We start from the raw sequence: 18,963 nt of genomic DNA, 5'->3' as shown, positions 1-18,963 counted from the left end.
CGTACGTACTACCCTCTGTAGCTCCTTACGGTCGGATGCCGAGCATACCATACCGAGCAACCGGTCACGATGCTCTCGATGAGGCAGCTGTAGAACTTTTTGAGGATCTGGGGACCCAGATTTTCAGACCCTTTACTCAGTACTTTTTTGAAGCACCTTTGGCAGCGATTACAGCCTCAAGTCTACTTGGGTATGATGCTACAAGCTTGGTACACCTGTATTTTGGGAATTTCTCCCATTCTTCTCTGCAAATCCGCTCAAGTTCTGTCAGGTTGGATGGGGAGTGTCGCTGCACAGCTATTTTCAGGTCTCTCCAGAGATGTTAGGTTGGGTTCAAGTCCAGGCTCTGGTTGGGCCAATCAATGATATTCAGAGACTTGTCCCGAAGCCACTTCTGCGTTGTCTTGGCTGTGTGCTTATGGTCGTTGTCCTGTTGGTCGTTGTCCTGTGAACCTTCGCCCCAGTCTGAGGTCCTGAGCAGGTTTTCATAATGGATCTCTGTGTACTTTGCTCTGTTCATCTTTCCCTCAATCTTGACTAGTCTCCCAGTCCCTGCTGCTGAAAAACATCCCCATAGCATGTTGGCCAGGTGATGAGTGGTGCCTGGTTTCCTCCAAATGTGGTGCTTGGCATTCAGGCCAAAGAGTTCAATCTTGGTTTCATCAGACCAGATAATCTTGTTTCTCGTGGTTCGAGAGTGCTTTATGTGCCTTTTGGCAAACTCCAAGTGGGCTGTCATGTGCCTTTTACTGAGGAGTGGCTTCCGTCGAGCCACTCTACCATAAATTCCCGAAGGATCTCCCATTTCCACAAACGAACTCTAGAGCTCTGTCAGAGTGACCATCGGGTTCTTGGTCACCTCCCTGACAAAGGCCCTTCTCCCTCAATTGCTCAGTTTGGCCAGGTGGCCAGCTCTAGGTAGAGTCTTGGTGGTTCCAAACTTCTTCAATTTAGGAGGCCACTGTGTTCTTGGGTATCTTCAATGGTGAAGATTTTTTTTGGTTTCCTTTCCCCAGATCTGTGCCTCGACACAATCCTGTCTCAGAGTTCGACTGACAATGCCTTCTACCTCATGGCTTGGTTTTTGCTATGACATACACTGTCAACTATGGGACCGTATATAGACAGGTGTGTGCCTTCCCAAATCATGTCCAATCAATTGAATCTGAACAAGTGGATTCCAAAGTTGTAGAATCATCTACATGATCAATGGAAACAGGATGCACCTGAGCTCAATTTCGAGTCTCATAGCAAAGGGTCTGTATACTTATGTAAATAAGGTATTTCCGTGTTTTATTTTTAATACATTTGTACCATTTAAAAAACATATATTTTAGAATAAGGCTGTAATGTAACAATTTTCTGGAAAAGGTGAAGAGGTCTAAATATTTTCCGAAAACACTGTAACTGGAGTGGCGTTAAGTGTTGAGGAGGATCAACTGAAGTTAAAGATTCCCGGTGTCTGTGACGCCCGCTGTCTGGTACGTGGAGAAACAGTAGTGCGCATGCCCATTATCACTTCCCCAATGCTAAGCTAACTAGTTAGCATCTAATACGCGACGCAAGAAGCAACTCAAGTCAGTGCTGATTAGTTTCTATGGAGTGAAGATGGCTCCTTTTCCCGACGAGGTGGATGTTTTCACTGGGCCACACTGGCGAATGAAACAGTTGGTGGGACTTTACTGTGAGAAGGTCTGTATAAAGCAATATGAATTTGCCCAAATAACGTAAGCTATGTAGCTAGCATGCTGCCCGTTATTTGTTACGCAGTGGTTAGCTGGCTAGTCGGAGAAATGGGTGTTGTGTTTTTGGCATAGTTGTTATGTCCGTCGCTGGCTAACGTTAGTTGGGAAATGTCTCAACTAGCATGTTAGCTGGCTAGCAACTTCAATGACATGATACTTTTGGCAACTTGTATAGCAAACAGTTCTAGCTAGTTAGTTACGTGGATTAACCAGTCTGAAGTTTGCGAGTCACGTTGTTATGCAACACGTTGTGCTAGCAGGGTTGGAGATTACCTTCTAGTGTAATCTGTTACAGTTGGCTACCAATGTTAGTTACCTGTCCGAAATTGTAACCAGTAACGGCATTTTTGGAATACCCAAACTCAGTAATTTAATATGATTTACTTTTCCCGTAAGAGGCATTAGAAGAAGACTAAAATGATCAATCAAACGCATTTAGTCTGGACTGTGGTGAGCCTCGCTCAGGTGGAACAAACATACATTTGCGCTTTTTTTCAATGGTGAATTGAATGTCAACATAAAGGTGTCATAATGTATTTTTTTCTCACACATCCTTTCTGGATTTTTAAAAGTAATCTATTAAGTACTTATTTCGTTTTTCAAAGTATCTAATTTGATTACAGTATTTTTGCTGCTAATATAACTGATTATAGTTCGTTTGTTTGTGATTACATGTTACTCCCAGTGATGTATAAAAACCCTGGATTGCTAATGCTTGCTATGGCACGTAATAAGCTTTGACGCCACCGTCGGCCATATTGGCACTCCCCAGAAGGAATGAATGGAATTCTACAGTATTTCAATTAAATGTTTTAAGGGCAAAATTACATGTATTTTGTTTATCATGGGTACAGTAACATAGCTTTCCAAAAATATATACTTTAGGAAAAAAAAATATTTTCTCATATTTAGCTCACATAATGATTAATTTAGTATTTATTAACTATGCATCTGTAATAGAATACATGTGACAACAACAACTGTATATGTTAATAAATGCACTTCTATAGCTTTATAAAAATTACACTGGGGGAGTGCCAAAATGGAGATGTGACGCTTCAAAATAGCGCCCCCTGTTAGTCATCTAGCGTATATAGCAATTATTGGTTCTCCCCAACCCTGCTAGCCAGCTACTTACTACGCAGTACCATGGCTAACTGTATTTTCCCCCAAGCTTTTACCTAATGTCACGTAACTTGGCATGAGCAAAACACAATGAAATTGGTGAATACCGATCCTTCCTCACAACCTGTCCTCCATTTATGGGGCTTGTTTTGGCCCAAGTTCATCTCATACAGGCATGTTCACAATTATGTTGCTTATGTGTTCAGGTCCGCAAGATAAATATATTGTAGTTTACACACACACAAAGGTGGTAGGCTGCCTAGTGGTTAGAACGTTGGGCCAGTAACCGAAAGGTTGCTAGTTCGAATCCCTTAGACAAGGGAAAAAAACATCTCCCACTGTGCCCTTGAGCAAGGCACTTAAATCTAATTATTCCTGGGTCGCAGATGATAATGGCAGACCCTGGCTGAGGGTGTCTCAAGGAGAGTTGGGATATGCAAAAAAAACCATCCAATTCACCCATGAGCATTTATACACACTTGTATATGTATTAAATAGGACAAAAATAAGTACCCACTAAATTATTATATTACAGTACACACATACACACACTTTGTTAATTAGCAACACACAGCTTTATACTTTTGTTATCTGAGTAACTTTGACATGTTATTTTTCTCCATTCTACCACAGCTGTCACAGACCAACTTCTCCAACAACAATGACTTCCGCTCATTTCTTCAGTCGCTGTGTGCTACCTTCAAGGAGTTCAAGATGCATGAACAGATTGAGAATGAGTACATCATCGGCCTGTTGCAGCAGCGCAGCTGCAATGTGTATAATGTACACTCCGACAACAAGCTCTCAGAGATGTTATCCCTGTTTGAGAAAGGGCTGAGAAGCGTTAAGGTGACTCCACTAATGATATCAGCAGAAGCACTGACACTAACATAATGACATTTATGAAAAAGGCTCTCAAATAATCCCTGTTGCCCTTGAGGCTTTGTGTTGTGTCCCATTGAGTCATGCTTTTTATGAAATGGTAGACTGTCACTGTAGTGAATCATCCTACAGACAGGCATGTAATATTACTAATCAAATCAAATTTATTTATAAAGCCCTTCTTACATCAGCTGATATCTCAAAGTGCTGTACAGAAACCCAGCCTAAAACCCCAAACAGCAAGCAATGCAGGTGTAGAAGCACAGTGGCTAGGAAAAACTCCCTAGAAAGTCCAGAACCTAGGAAGAAACCTAGAGCGGAACCAGGCTATGAGGGGTGGCCAGTCCTCTTCTGGCTGTGCCGGGTGGAGATTATAACAGAACATGGCCAAGATGTTCAAATGTTCATAGATGACCAGCAGGGTCTAATAATAATAATAATAATAATAATAATAATAATAATAATAATCACAGTGGTTGCCGAGGGTACAACAGGTCAGCACCTCAGGGAGTAAATGTCAGTTGGCTTTTCATAGTCGATCATTGAGAGTATCTCTACCGCTCCTGCTGTCTCTAGAGAGTTGAAAACAACAGGTCTGGAACAGGTAGCACGTCCGGTGAACAGGTCAGGGTTCCATAGCCGCTGGCAGAACAGTTGACACTGGAGCAGCAGCAAGGCCAGGTGGACTGGGGACAGCAAGGAGTCATCAGGCCAGGTAGTCCTGAGGCATGGTCCTAGGGCTCAGGTCCTCTGAGAGAGAGAGAGAAAGAAAGAATTAGAGAGCATACTTAAATTCACACAGGACAAGACAGGAGAAATACTCTAGATATAACAGACTGACCCTAGCCTCCTGACCCATAAACTACTGCAGAATAAATACAGGAAGCTGAGACAGGAGGGGTCAGGAGACACTGTGAACCTGTCCGACGATACCCCCGGACAGGGCCAACCAGGCAGGATATAACCCCACCCACTTTGCCAAAGCACAGCCCCCACGCTAGAGGTCGACCGATTAATCGGAATGGCCGGTTTCAAGTTTTCATAACAATCGGAACAATCGGCTTTTTTTGGATGCCGATTTTTCCCGATTTGTTTTAACATATTTGTTTTACTACTTTATTTAACGATGCAAGTCGGTTAAGAGCACGTTCAAGGACAGCCTAGGAACGGTGGGTTAACTGCCTTGTTCAGGGGCAGAACGACAGATTCAATCGTGCAACCTTGCTGTTAACTAGCTCAACGCTCTGCCTCACGAGGAGCCTGCCTGTTACGCAAATGCAGTAAGAAGCCAAGGTAAGTTGCTAGCTAGCATTAAACTTATCTAATAAAAAACAATCAATCATATTCACTAGTTATACTACACATGATTGATGATATTACTAGTTTATCTAGCGTGTCCTGCATTGCATATAATCGATGCGGTGCGCATTCTCAAAAAAGGACTGTCGTTGCTCCAATGTGTACCTAACCATAAACATCGATGCCTTTTTTAAAATCAATACACAGAAGTATATATTTTAAAACCTGCATATTTAGCTAAAAGAAAGGTTAGCAGGCAATATTAACCAGGTGAAATTGTGTCACTTCTCTTGCGTTCATTGCACGCAGAGTCAGGGTATATTCAACAGTTTGGGCCGCCTGGCTCATTGCGAACTAATATGCCAGAATTTTACGTAATTATGACAACATTAAAGGTTGTGCAGCAATATTTAGACTTAGGGATAAAATACGTAACGGTTCTGTATTTCACTGAAAGAATAAACGTTTTGTTTTTGAAATTATAGTTTCCGGATTCGACCTTATTAATTACCAAAGGCTCGTATTTCTGTGTATTATTATGTTATAATTAAGTCTATGATTTGATAGAGCAGTCTGACTGAGCGATGGTAGGCACCAGCAGGCTCGTAAGCATTCATTCAAACAGCATTTTCGTGCGTTTTGCCAGCAGCTCTTCCCTGTGCTTCAAGCATTGAGCTGTTTATGACTTCAAGCCTATCAACTCCCGAGATTAGGCTGGTGTAACCGATGTGAAATGGCTAGCTAGTTAGCGGGGTGTGCGCTAATAGCGTTTCAAACTTCACTCGCTCTGAGACTTGGAGTAGTTGTTCTCCTTGCTCTGCATGGGTAACGCTGCTTCGAGGGTGGCTGTTGTCGATGTGTTCCTGGTTCGAGCCCAGGTAGCGGTGAGGAGAGGGATGGAAGCTATACTGTTACACTGGCAAAACTAAAGTGCCTATAAGAACATCCAATAGTCAAGGGTATATGAGAGAAATAGTCCTATAATTCCTATAATAACTACAACCTAAAATTTCTTACCTGGGAATATTGAAGACTCATGTTAAAAGGAACCACCAGCTTTCATATGTTCTCATGTTCTGAGCAAGGAACTTAAACGTTAGTTTTCTTACATGGCACATATTGCACTTTTACTTTCTTCTCTAACACTTTGTTTTTGCATTATTTAAACCAAATTGAACATGTTTCATTATTTATTTGAGGCTAAATTGATTTTATTGATGTATCATATTAGGTTAAAATAAGTGTTCATTCAGTATTGTTGTAATTGTCATTATTACAAATCAAATGTAAAAAAATTGACCGATTTAATCGGTATCGCCTTTTTTTTGGTCCTCCAATAATCGGTATCTGCGTTGAAAAATCGTAATCGGTTGACCTCTACCCCACACCACTAGAGGGATATCTTCAACCACCAACTTACCATCCTGAGACAAGGCTGAGAATAGCCCACAAAGATCTCCGCCACGGCACAACCCAAGGGGGGGCGCCAACCCAGACAGGAAGATCACGTCAGTGACGCACCCCTCCTAGGGACGGCATGGAAGAGCACCAGTAAGCCAGTGACTCAGCCCCTCTAATAGGGTTAGAGGCAGAGAATCCCAGTGGAGAGAGGGGAACCGGCCAGGCAGAGACAGCAAGGTCGGTTCGTCGCTCCAGTGCCTTTCCGTTCACCTTCACACTCCTGGGCCAGATTACACTCAATCATAGGACCTACTGAAGAGATGAGTCTTCAATAAAGACTTAAAAGTTGAGACCGAGTCTGCGTCTCTCACATGGGTAGGCAGACCATTCCATAAAAATGGAGTTCTATAGGAGATAGCCCTGCCTCCAGCTGTTTGCTTAGACCAAATCAGAGACATTTAGGTAGGAGCAAGCCCATGTACTACAATGACAACAGTCTGGTTAAAGACGGTCTTGGTTTCCTGGTAACCTTTTAAACACTTTTTTACTTTAGTGAAACTGGCGTTTCTAAACGCAACACACAATTGAACAATATGCCTCAATTCAGAAAAGAGAAATGGTTAGCAATTCTATGATAGATGTGTGCATTTTGAACAGAAATAAAATAATTGAGAGATCTTTTGAGTTCTTGGCATTATGTTGCTTGTATACAATTCTGATATATATGTTTGGTGTTAGGAGGTACTTTATTTTGTAGCTTGTAGAGAGCGCCAAGCAGAACATGCATTAAATGGGCCTGTGAACATCGTTTATAGACAGAAAAATATGTTTTTAGAGAGGTAGCCTAATTCAAACGCTTTTTGTTGCATTTTGGGGGGGATTTAGTCTTCAACTAGGAGACAAAAGAATGTTTTAATTAAACCTCATAAACAAGACTTTGTTACATTTTTTTGTAAATGCTATTAGAATGCTTTTTGGTTTAGAGAGTACAGATTTGTTGATGAAATGCATGAATTGGAGGAAAACATTGCTCAGTTAAATCGAGGGTATTTCAAGTTTAGCCACAAACATGTTTATTTTCTTATCCTGCAAGGGTAAGTATTTGAGTGTTTTGCTGGTCTGTTGACTCTTGTATGTTTGACAGTATTGATTTGGCAGAAGTGGAGGATTGCTGGCATTCTTAGGGGGAGTGAATGACAGTCAGTTGTTTGTGTCTGATGTGTAATGCTTGATATATTTGCAGAGTGAAAATGAGCAGCTCAACTATGCCCAGCAGCTGAAGGAAAGACTTGAGGCATTCACACAGGACTTCTTACCCCATATGAAGGAGGAGGAAGAGGTATGATATAATAATCTACAAGTAATTTATATGTAGGGTATTCTGATGTAGGACATTCTGTGTACAGTATTAATACACTGCTCAAAAAAATAAAGGGAACACTAAAATAACACATCCTAGATCTGAATGAATGAAATATTCTTATTAAATACTTTTTTCTTTACATATTTGAATGTGCTGACAACAAAATCACACAAATTATCAATGGAAATCAAATTTATCAACCCATGGAGGTCTGAATTTGGAGTCACACTCAAAATTAAAGTGGAAAACCACACTACAGGCTGATCCAACTTTGATGTAATGTCCTTAAAACAAGTCAAAATGAGGCTCAGTAGTGTGTGTGGCCTCCACGTGCCTGTATGACCTCCCTACAACGCCTGGGCATGCTCCTGATGAGGTGGTGGATGGTCTCCTGAGGGATCTCCTCCCAGACCTGGACTAAAGCATCCGCCAACTCCTGGACAGTCTGTGGAGTGAGACATGATGTCCCAGATGTGCTCAATTGGATTCAGGTCTGGGGAACGGGCGGGCCAGTCCATAGCATCAATGCCTTCCTCTTGCAGGAACTGCTGACACACTCCAGCCACATGAGGTCTAGCATTGTCTTGCATTAGGAGGAACCCAGGGCCAACCGCACCAGCATATGGTCTCACAAGGGGTCTGAGGATCTCATCTTGGTACCTAATGGCAGTCAGGCTACCTCTGGCGAGCACATGGAGGGCTGTGCGCCCCCCCCAAAGAAATGCCACCCCACACCATGACTGACCCACCGTCAAACCAGTCACGTTGGAGGATGTTGCAGGCAGCAGAACGTTCTCAACGGCGTCTCCAGACTCGGTCACATGTGCTCAGTGTGAACCTGCTTTCATCTGTGAAGAGCACAGGGCACCAGTGGCAAATTTGCTAATCTTTGTGTTCTCTGGCAAATGCCAAATGTCCTGCAGCACTACCTGAGCCACTTGTGTGGGTTGTAGACTCCGTCTCATGCTACCACTAGAGTGAAAACACCACCAGCATTCAAAAGTGACCAAAACATCAGCCAGGAAGCATAGGAACTGAGAAGTGGTCTGTGGTCACCACCTGCAGAACCACTCCTTTATTGGGGGTGTCTTGCTAATTGCCTATAATTTCCACCTGTTGTCTATTCCATTGCACAACAGCATGTGAAATGTATTGTCAATCAGTGTTGCTTCCTAAGTGGACAGTTTGATTTCACAGAAGTGTGATTGACTTGGAGTTACATTGTGTTGTTTAAATGTTCCCTTTATTTTTTTTTGAGCAGTGTACATATTTGTTACACTACCATTCAAAAATTTGGGTTCACTTAGAAATGTCTTTGCTTTTGAAAGAAAATTTAAAAAATTGTCCATTTAAAATAACATCAACTTGATCATAAATACAGTGTAGACATTGTTAATGTTGTAAATGACTATTGTAGCTGGAAACGGCTGATTTTTAAAAAAATGGAATATCTACATAGGCGTACAGAGGCCCATTATCAGCAACCATCACTCCTGTGTTCCAATGGCACGTGTTAGCTAATCCAAGTTTATCATTTTAAAAGGTTAACTGATCATTAGAAAACCCTTTTGCAATTATGTTAGCACAGCTGAAAACTGTTGTCCCGATTTTAAAGAAGCAATAAAACTGGCCTTTAGACTAGTTGAGTATCTGGAGCAACAGAATTTTGTGGGTTCGATTACAGGCTCAAAATGTCCAGAAACAAATAACTTTCTTCTGAAACTCGTCAGTCTATTCTTGTTCTGAGAAATTAAGGCTATCCCATGCGAGAAATTGCCAAGAAACTGAAGATTTCGTACTACTCCCTTCACAGAACAGCGCAAACTGGCTCTGACCAGAATAGAAAGAGGAGTGGGAGGACCCGGTGCACAACTGAGCTAAAGGACAAGTACTGTACTTTAGAGTGTCTAGTTTGAGAAACGGACACCTCACATGTCCTCAACTGGCAGCTTCATTAAATAGTACCCGCAAAACATCAGTCTCAACGTCAACAGTGAAGAGGCGACTACGGGACGCTGGCCTTCTAGGCAGAGTTCCTCTGTCCAGTGTCTGTGTTCTTTTGCCCATCTTAATATTTTATTTTTATTGGCCAGTCTGAGATTTGTTGACGTTGAGACTGGTGCTTTGCGGTTATTTTTAATGAAGCTGACATTAACAATGTCTACACGGTATTTCTGATCAATTTGATGCTATTTTAATGGACAATTTATTTATTTTTTATTAAAAAAACAAGGACATTTCTAAGTGACCCCAACCTTTTGAACAGTAGTGTATATCCAGTGTAAAATCCATGAATGGAGACCTTCAAGTAGAGCTGTTGCAGTGACCGTATTACCACCACACTGACAGTCATTAGTCATGACCGTATTACCACCACACTGACAGTCATTAGTCATGACCGTATTACCACCACACTGACAGTCATTAGTCATGACCGTATTACCACCACACTGACAGTCATTAGTCATGACCGCAGTAAAATTCCATGTGACCATTGAGTCACGGTAATTTCTTCTTATGCACTCTGGACATGCTTTGGTAGTACCCAACTTGCTAATGACCATCAGGTCCTAATGGCCTGGTACTCAGGGCTCTATTGTCCCTCTAGCCACTCTGACATCAATGCAAATGCATTCAAAAATCACATCAGACACTTATCATCAAAATAGTATTGTGCTTTAAAACTCACGTCACTGTGGCGATCAATTTGAAGAAAAGTTCAACAGCAGGTTGAAACTGAGTGTAAAACATGGTCATTGTGGATGTTGTTTCAAAGCCTAACACAACAAAATGGACATGGCTTTCTAAGGTGATGATTCATTCAAGACAAACATAAGCATATTACAGTTTGTGTAGGCTTTTGAGCCCAAGCCTGAAAAACAATTAATTAAAGTAATGATTGTGCCGTTATACAATACATAACCTACCGCCTATTACACATTGCATAGAAACATAAATCAGAAAAGATGTCTTTGGCACATAATTGGTCTAGCCTATACTACAAAATTAAACAAATCTGTGGACTGTATTATTATGTATACTGGATGGACTGGTTACCTAATGCTACGCTCCCAAATCTCTGTCCATGATTCAGGTAGAGAACATATAGCCCTAGGCAATGCTGTTGGTTCATTGATTGTGCAGGGTGACTTAAAGTTAGCCTACAATTATAGTGAATTTGATTTTTGAATAGCCTAGTAATAGGACTTTTTATAATTAATCGGGTGACACATTACCGTTAGCTATGCAGAATCTCACCACTGTGAGTTTCCATCTCCGCTCTCTCCTTTATTCCTTTCTTGAGCTCGCAGAGGGGCTGTCAAGAGTTTAGTGAAATGTTTTGTTGCGAAAACATTTTACTATTGATGTTCCCGAACAGATTTCACTTGGTTCCTAAATTAAGCACAGGGTTGCAGGAACAGGGTTGGAGAGCCCATGGCATACAGAGTTTGGGTGGAATATTAGAATATTACCTGTCAGGGCCTCCCGAGTGGCGCAGCAGTCTAAGGCACTGCATCCCAGTGCTAGAGGCATCACTACAGACCCGGGTTTGATCCTGGGCTGTGTTACAACCGGCCGTGATTGGGAGTCCCATAGGGCGGTGCAGAAACAGTGGTTGATGTGTGGAGTGAAATGTGTTCTTAACAGGGCTGTCCCCGACGAAACAAAATCTTGGTCGACCAAGAGTCGTCCTGTGCTTTAGACCAATCGATTGGTCGAAATGTTGAAACGTATTTTTTCATATATAGACACCCTATGTGTTTGAATAAAATCACCTACATATGCACTGAGCTTGTCTGATGCTTTAAGCACACTGTTTGGTTAAATAATTAAGACACACAAAATTCATCGGGAGCTCAATCACACTGTGTTAAACAAACAGCGATTGCCTGTGTGACTGTCCCCCCTACTGCAGTAAAAAGGCACCACATCACAGCAAGTATTTATTTTGCTGTCTGTGCTGAAGCTACAACATCACTTCATTTTAGTTTTTTACTTGTTTCGAAATCCCTCATTTCCCTATTCCCTCAACCCTTGCTTTCTTTACGTGAAACATGTATTCATCGCATGCATGTGACCAATAGGGCCTGACCTATAGCCTAACATAATCGAATCAATAAATTGGTTATAACAAACTCTGAACACTGTAATGATGTCGACAGCAAAGTGGATGTGGAGGACGTGAAAAAAAACCTCCAAACTGATGTTTACTGGGTGCTCAGGAGGGAAAGGCGATGTCAGATCTGTGGAAGACACTTGACCTAGTGAGTATTATGTGACCAACAGGTATTGTTAGATTACAATATTATTTCTCGGCCTGTTTGGACCAGAGTAAACAACACTAAATACATTCTAAGTAATACGAGTGCAAGCTTTCTCAAATCATCAATAGCTTATAGTCGCGTCATGCAGGCCATATATGTTTTGATTTCTAAGACATTCTAAAGTTTGTATTATTCCCAACTAAAGTTGCCAAATAACTCTAAATGATCACTTTTACGCTCCACATGGCCACTTCACTCGCTCCGGAATGGGAAAAATATAATTTATATTTTATTCAGCTAAGTTCAATTATATTCTTCTTATTATAAAATCATATAAAATAATGGCAGCTAAATGAACAAGCCTATGGCATGGATCATAGCCAGATAACATACAGTAGGCCAACTCATTCTGTTCTTCTGAAATACATTTTCTTCATATCATTATTTTTCATTAGGCCTGACTAAAATATGGTGTATATTATACTGAACAAAAACGTCCCAACTCTGTACCAAACATGATCGTGAATTCAGTAGTCATCATAGTAAGTACTTAACAACTAGTTTACAGTTTAGCTTTAAGTTAAAAAAAATATTGCAAAGTAGACTAAATGCATTGCTGGTCCCATCTTTCATGAGCCTAATTTTTTTCTTGTACGCACATGAAGCTTATTTCTCTCAAATTTTAGCCACATCCCTGTTAGTGAGCATTTCACCTTTGCCAAGATAAGTCATCCACCTGACAGGTGTGGCATATCAAGAAGCTTATTAAACAGCATGATCATTACAGAGGTGCACCTTGGGCTGGGGACAATAAAAGGCCACTCTAAAATGTGCAGTTTTGTCACACAACATGCCACGGGTATCTCAAGTTTTGAGGGAGTATGCAATTGGCATGCCGACTGCAGGAATGTCTACCAGAGCTGTTGCCAGAGAATTAAATGTTAAATTCTCTACCATAAGCCACCTCAAATTGTTTTAGAGAATTTGGCAATATGTCTAACTGACCTCCAAACCTCAGACGACGTGTAACCACGCCAGTCCAAGACCTTCACATCTGGCTTATGATGAAACTGGGTTTGCACAACTGAAAAATTTCTGCACAAACTGTCAGAAACCGTCTCAGGTGAGCTCATTTGCGTGCTTGTCGTCCTCACCAAGGTTTCAACCTGACTGCAGTTCGGCGTCATAACTGACTTAATGTGGGCAAATGCTCACCTTGAATGGCCACTGGCACGCTGGAGAAGTGTGCTCTTCACGGATGAATCCCGGTTTCAACTGTACTAGGCAGATGGCAGTGGTATCGTGTGGGCGAGCGGTTTCTGGTGTCAATGTTGTGAACAGAGTGCCTCATGGTGGTGGTGGGGTTATGGTATGGGCAGACATAAGCTACGGACAATGAACACAATTGCATTTTATCAATGGCAATTTGAATGCACAGAGATACTGTGATGAGATCCTGAGGTCCATTGTCATGCCATTCATCCTCCGCCATCACCTCATGTTTCTGCATGATAATGCACAGCCCCTTGTCGCAAGGCTCTGTACACAATTCCTGGAATCTGAAAATGTCCCAGTTCTTTCATGGCCTGCATACTCACCAGGCATGTCACCCATTGAGCATGTGTGGGATGCTCTGGATCAGTGTGTACGACAGCGTGTTTCAGGTCCCGCCAATAGCAATTTTGCACAGCCATTGAAGTGGAGTGGGACAACATTCCACAGGCCACTATCAACAGCCTGATCAACTCTATGCGAAGGACATGTCACCTGCATGAGGCAGATTGTAGTCTCACCAGATACTGACCGGTTTTCTGATCCATGCCTGTAACTTTTTCTTTAAGGTATCTGTGACCAACCGATGCATTTCTGTATTCCCAGTCGTGAAATCATAGATTAAGTCCCAAGTTGTTTATTTCAATTGACTGGATTCCTTTTATATGAACTGTAACTCAGTAAAATATATTTTTGTTCTTTTTTGTTACATGTTGTTTATTTTTGTCCAGTGTAAATTGATTTTATTAGACTTTTATAGATTTTCCAAAGGCACGCATCAGCGGCTTGTATGCAGCTTGTATTCGTGGATGCCTGGAGATGCGAAACGTGTTTATGTTAATAAACAGTAAATTACCGTGAACCGGTAGTTTTTTGCATGGCAATAACTGTCTGGAAAAAATGTAATGACCTCCACAGCCCTACCAGCAAGTATAACATGTTCAGAACTGTGGGTCTTTCTGTATTTTCTATAGTAATGCATTGTTTTGCATGTGCTTGAGTGTAATGCAAGTGAATGTGTATATCCAGGTGTTCCAGCCCATGCTGATGCAGTACTTCACTTATGAGGAGCTGAAAGACATCAAGAAGCAGGTGATAGCGCAGCACAGTAGCCAGCAGCGATGGAACTGTGCAGCAGAGGTGCTGAAGGGGCTCAGTCTGTGGAGCCAGGCAGAGGAGCTGCACAAGGCCTTCAAGTATGCTGACCATGAGAAGACTGATGATGGTGAGTCAGACAGACCCTTCATTATCTTTCTTAGTTAGTACACATCTTTGTGATATCTACCCTATCTATCTTTCCCTACACAATCCTTTTACCTAATATCTTTCAAGAACATACATCCCAACTTCCTCATAACTATGCTGAATTGGAGGATGTGGTCAGTACTTGTTTAGGAAATGAATACTGACCACAAATTTCCCATAACCAAATGTTCCTTTGAGGCGTGGCTCTAACCCTTACCAAAAACATTTTTACGGACCGCTGAATCACAATGCTGCTGCCTCATTTCCCACTGTTTGCTGCGGTCTAACAATGATTCTTGGATGTCTATATTTACCGTAAACTGTAGAGAAGCATGTCACTTCTAAACTCTTATAAGAACTGTACTTAAATTCAGTGTGAACACTATAAAAAAACTCTACTTATTATCATTCCTCAGAATTGGAGAAAGAGCTGTGCTCCGCCCACATCTCCCAGCTGCCCACAGAGGTCCTGCTGTGTCTGTTCCGCTACCTGGGCCCTGAGGACCTGTGTCACTGTGGCCAGGTGTGCTCTGCCTGGTCTGACCTGGCCAAGACCGGCTCTCTGTGGAGACACCTCTACCCTGTACGCTGGGCCAGAGGTACAAAGATCAACCTTTACCTTTTTATACTTTTATCACCTCCAATGGGAATGCAGTCAACACTAGAAAAACTGCCATACCAATACAATCCTTTGACACCGTTCTCATTAAGAAAACAGTTGCTGAGTTTGTATTTTGAGTGTGTGCCTTCTGTGTCTGTTTCCCAGGGGATTACTATCGCGGTCCCCCAGATGATCTGAACCAGGAGCCGGATGAGGAGTGGGTGAAAAGTCTGCAGGATGAGGGCAAGGCCTACCAGGAGTGGGATGAGGATGCAGATGTGGATGAGTCTGGTGAGTTACCAGTCAGTCTAATGTATTTGTCAGGAGTACATCTGATACGATCAAGTGAATGCATAGTTTGATTGAAGTGACACAGATGTGTTTACAGATTTGGGTGAACTGTTTGGATATGACTTCTAGAAAATGGTCCTCTTTTCTATCCACATTCTCCCTTGTCTAGATGCATCTTGTGAAGACTCCTTGGCTATAAGTGCTGCTCAGAGGGAGAAGAAGCTACTGAATGGAATGATCCAGAACCTTCTGCCAGCTGTGGGTTCCTCTGTCAGGTCCATCGTTCTGGCCTACAGCTCTACGGTCTCCAGTAAGATGGTATGGACCAGGAATATTCATGATCATATGCCTAGAACATCAATAAAGCAGAGCCTTGAGAAACACTGGGTGCATATGAATGAAGGATGTTTGAGACTGAATAGATTATACATGGCAGAGTGTAGGTTAATGATCTGTATGTATATGGGTGTCTGCTGCTGCAGGTGCGTCAGATCCTCAGTCTCTGTCCTAATCTCACCCACCTGGACCTCACTCAGACTGATGTCACAGACTCCGCCTTTGACAGGTATGTCATCCGTGCCACACCAATTATGCTGAACACTACATGGTGTGATGTACTATTCAAATAATTTTGTCTGTCTTTTCTAATTATATATTTTTTCTCTTCTGCCTGTCAGTTGGTCATCTCTGTGGGCATGTTTCTCTCTGGAGCACCTAGACCTTTCAGGCTGTGAGAAGATCACTGACCGCACACTGAAGAAGCTGTCCCTGGGTCTTGGGGACCTGGCATCTCCCACCTGCTCTGACCGACAAGCCAAGCTTCTGAAGAGCCCTCCTTCTCCTATCAGTCTGCTCGACAAGCGCAGCCTCCGTCCGACTGGGCACAGCCGGCAGGTCCTGATCTTCAAGCAGTGGCCAGGGAGACTGGGCAGAGCCCCCTGCAGCCCCACCAGGGTCTGGGTCCTGGACCCCTTGGAGCTGGCTGACATCGAGGATGCTGCGGAGTGGAACCGACGCAGGGGAGTGTCTACCCCTGAGGTGCGGGGCTTTGTGGAGACTCAGCCAGGGGGATTGTCGTGTTGCTGTAGGAGAAGTAGGGGGGGCTTCAGGACTTGCTTTAGCACCTCCTACAGGCAGCAGCAGTATGGGCTTGGGGAGGCCGGCTGTGGCCATTCCACCTGCTGCACTGGTGAGACGGCCCTGAGGACTTTAGGAGGGCTGCAGTATGAGTCTCACACCACCAGGGGCAGTGCAGGGGCAGAGTTTCGGACTAAATGCTCCTCTGGGGGCCAGTTGTGCCTGGAGTGTGACAACAGAACTGATCAGTCAGACGGTCGGCGCTCACTAAGGTTCCTCAGCCTGTCTGGATGCTATCAGGTCACAGACCTGGGCTTGAGGTAAACTGCTTATGACCCCTCTGTATTATGTATTCCACCTATGTAAACATTGCTTTAACATAGATTTTGAGTAGGGAATGAGTGTATTATGGACATAAAATCTATGTGTGTGTTTCAGGGCACTGTCTCAGCGTGGAGGGCTTCCTCACCTGGAGCATCTGAACCTGTCTGGATGTCTCCTCATCACTGAGGTGGGGCTACAGGAGCTGGTGTCAGCCTGTCCTGCCCTCAATGATGAACACTTCTACTACTGCGACAACATCAACGGTAATGTACACATTAGTTTACAACATTAGGGGAAAATAACCTCTCAAAAAACAGAACTAAGTTATGCAATGTTATACACTTGAATGTTGCACAAATGTGTAGGAAGAGCATTATGTATCATATCGAGTTGAATGGATGACTTTTGGTGGTGGATTGTATTCCAGTATGAATGTTCCGAATCTCACCTGTACAGCTCGTTTCCCAGTGTAAGTTCCTTATGTAACAGCCCTGCTGATCTTATGAGGTGGAAGGTAAGTGGGCTTTAAGGTAGTCAGAGAAACGCATTCAGTGTACACTACAACTTAATGCTTAACGCCATAGTATTAGTGTAAACCATTTAACATTGTTTCTGAACCAAGAGCGTGGACAGAAGTCCAACTTGGCAATAGGTACATGTCCACATTACTGGGGACTCACACTAGGCGAGATAAATCACCAACCTAGCTACCAGTCATTTTCTATGAAATAAGGAGACTCCACATTGGTCAACAGTCAATCGGAAGAGGGCAGCTCTTATTAGCAAGCTTTGACATTGGTGAACAACAAACTGATGTTATGCTTGCTATTTGAAGGATACACGTCAACCGTTTGATTGCTGATTATCTTGGCAAGTGTGAGACCCCTCTTAAGGACAGCAGTAACTGGCCCACTGTATGAGTGACTGGTCTAACGGTTCTGTTACTCTGCAGGTCCTCACGCTGACACGGCCAGCGGCTGCCAGAACCTGCAGTGTGGCTTCAGGGTGTGCTGCCGCTCTGGAGAGTGACCTTTGACCCAGCTCCACAACCCCCCCCCCCCCCCACCCAAAGGTTCCTCATCTGCACTTTAATCACCTGGGAATAAACCAATCTCTGTACTTTGTCACTTAAAATAGTTTGTAGATATACAAAAATAAACTCGTGACATTTCCATCTGTTTTTAGAAAAATATGGGTGTTGGATGTATGAAGTATCTGCAAATGTAAATTCTAGTTCCTTATTGAGAAAGTGTTCCTTTAACATTTTAATTTGAGTTGCAAAAAAGCAGATGTTATACGTGACCAAGTACTTGTTGTTTCTGTAGTGAATTGAACCAGGTATCCTGTAGTTTTTGACTAGGTCCACCACCTCTGCTCCTACTTCCTTGTTTTAGATCTCTGATTGCTGTAAGTCTTAATTGGTTGATTTATTGAAGTTAGAAACATCAGATAATTCAATGTTGAGATGTGAGTTCTCTTCACATGATACATGTTGGGAGTGGTGATTCACACGGTGGCAGATGGTTTGTAACATCAGTGACTTAAGAATCTGAAGAAAACTGCACAGTCCTGGAGAACACTGATCATGTCACTTCTAGAGATGACAGGTGGCCAGATCACTGTTAGAATTGCCTCAGATGTGGGCAGGCATTTCAGGTATAGAGTTATGGTGGTATTTGTCTGCAGGTAATACCCTTATTCCAAATCTTGGATTTCATAATGCTTCTCATCTTTCTCCTTTGTGGCTAGAAACATTGGATTGTGATAATATTTTCCCTTTGTCATTGTGTAATGAATCAATGGTAAGGGCACTGAAATTCACATAAGCTCTCCCAGTTACTTCACAAAATGATCTAGACATACAGTTGAATGACAATGGAGCAGATTTGAGAAATAGTAACTACTCTGATCCACTGAGTGCTGGTCTTTATACATAGCACAACTTCTGGAGACCCATTATTTGCTTGTTCAAACAATCTGCATGAGAAGTTCTATTGGTTATGAACAATAAAAGTATATTGGATTTAAAGTGAAATACAGTATGTATGCGGTAAAGGATTCAAACAAATGTGG

General features: G+C 42.6%; 1 protein-coding gene across 1 annotated transcript; it reads left to right on the top strand.

The window, feature by feature from the left end:
- The first annotated feature begins 1,475 nt into the window (after window positions 1-1,475).
- Window positions 1,476-18,925, top strand: LOC110524532 (F-box/LRR-repeat protein 5). Its single transcript, XM_021604266.2, has 11 exons — window positions 1,476-1,692; window positions 3,504-3,719; window positions 7,696-7,791; window positions 14,382-14,577; window positions 15,014-15,196; window positions 15,364-15,489; window positions 15,659-15,807; window positions 15,972-16,054; window positions 16,167-16,886; window positions 17,005-17,153; window positions 17,843-18,925. The coding sequence occupies exons 1-11, from the start codon at window positions 1,609-1,611 to the stop codon at window positions 17,917-17,919; spliced, it is 2,079 nt and encodes a 692-aa protein (XP_021459941.2). The 5' UTR covers window positions 1,476-1,608; the 3' UTR covers window positions 17,920-18,925.
- Window positions 18,926-18,963: the final 38 nt, after the last annotated feature.

The sequence above is a fragment of the Oncorhynchus mykiss genome, chromosome 5, assembly GCF_013265735.2.
Source record: "Oncorhynchus mykiss isolate Arlee chromosome 5, USDA_OmykA_1.1, whole genome shotgun sequence".
Lineage (NCBI taxonomy): Eukaryota > Metazoa > Chordata > Actinopteri > Salmoniformes > Salmonidae > Oncorhynchus > Oncorhynchus mykiss.
Note: the sequence above shows the minus strand (reverse complement) of the source record. Positions and strands in the feature narration are given on the sequence as shown.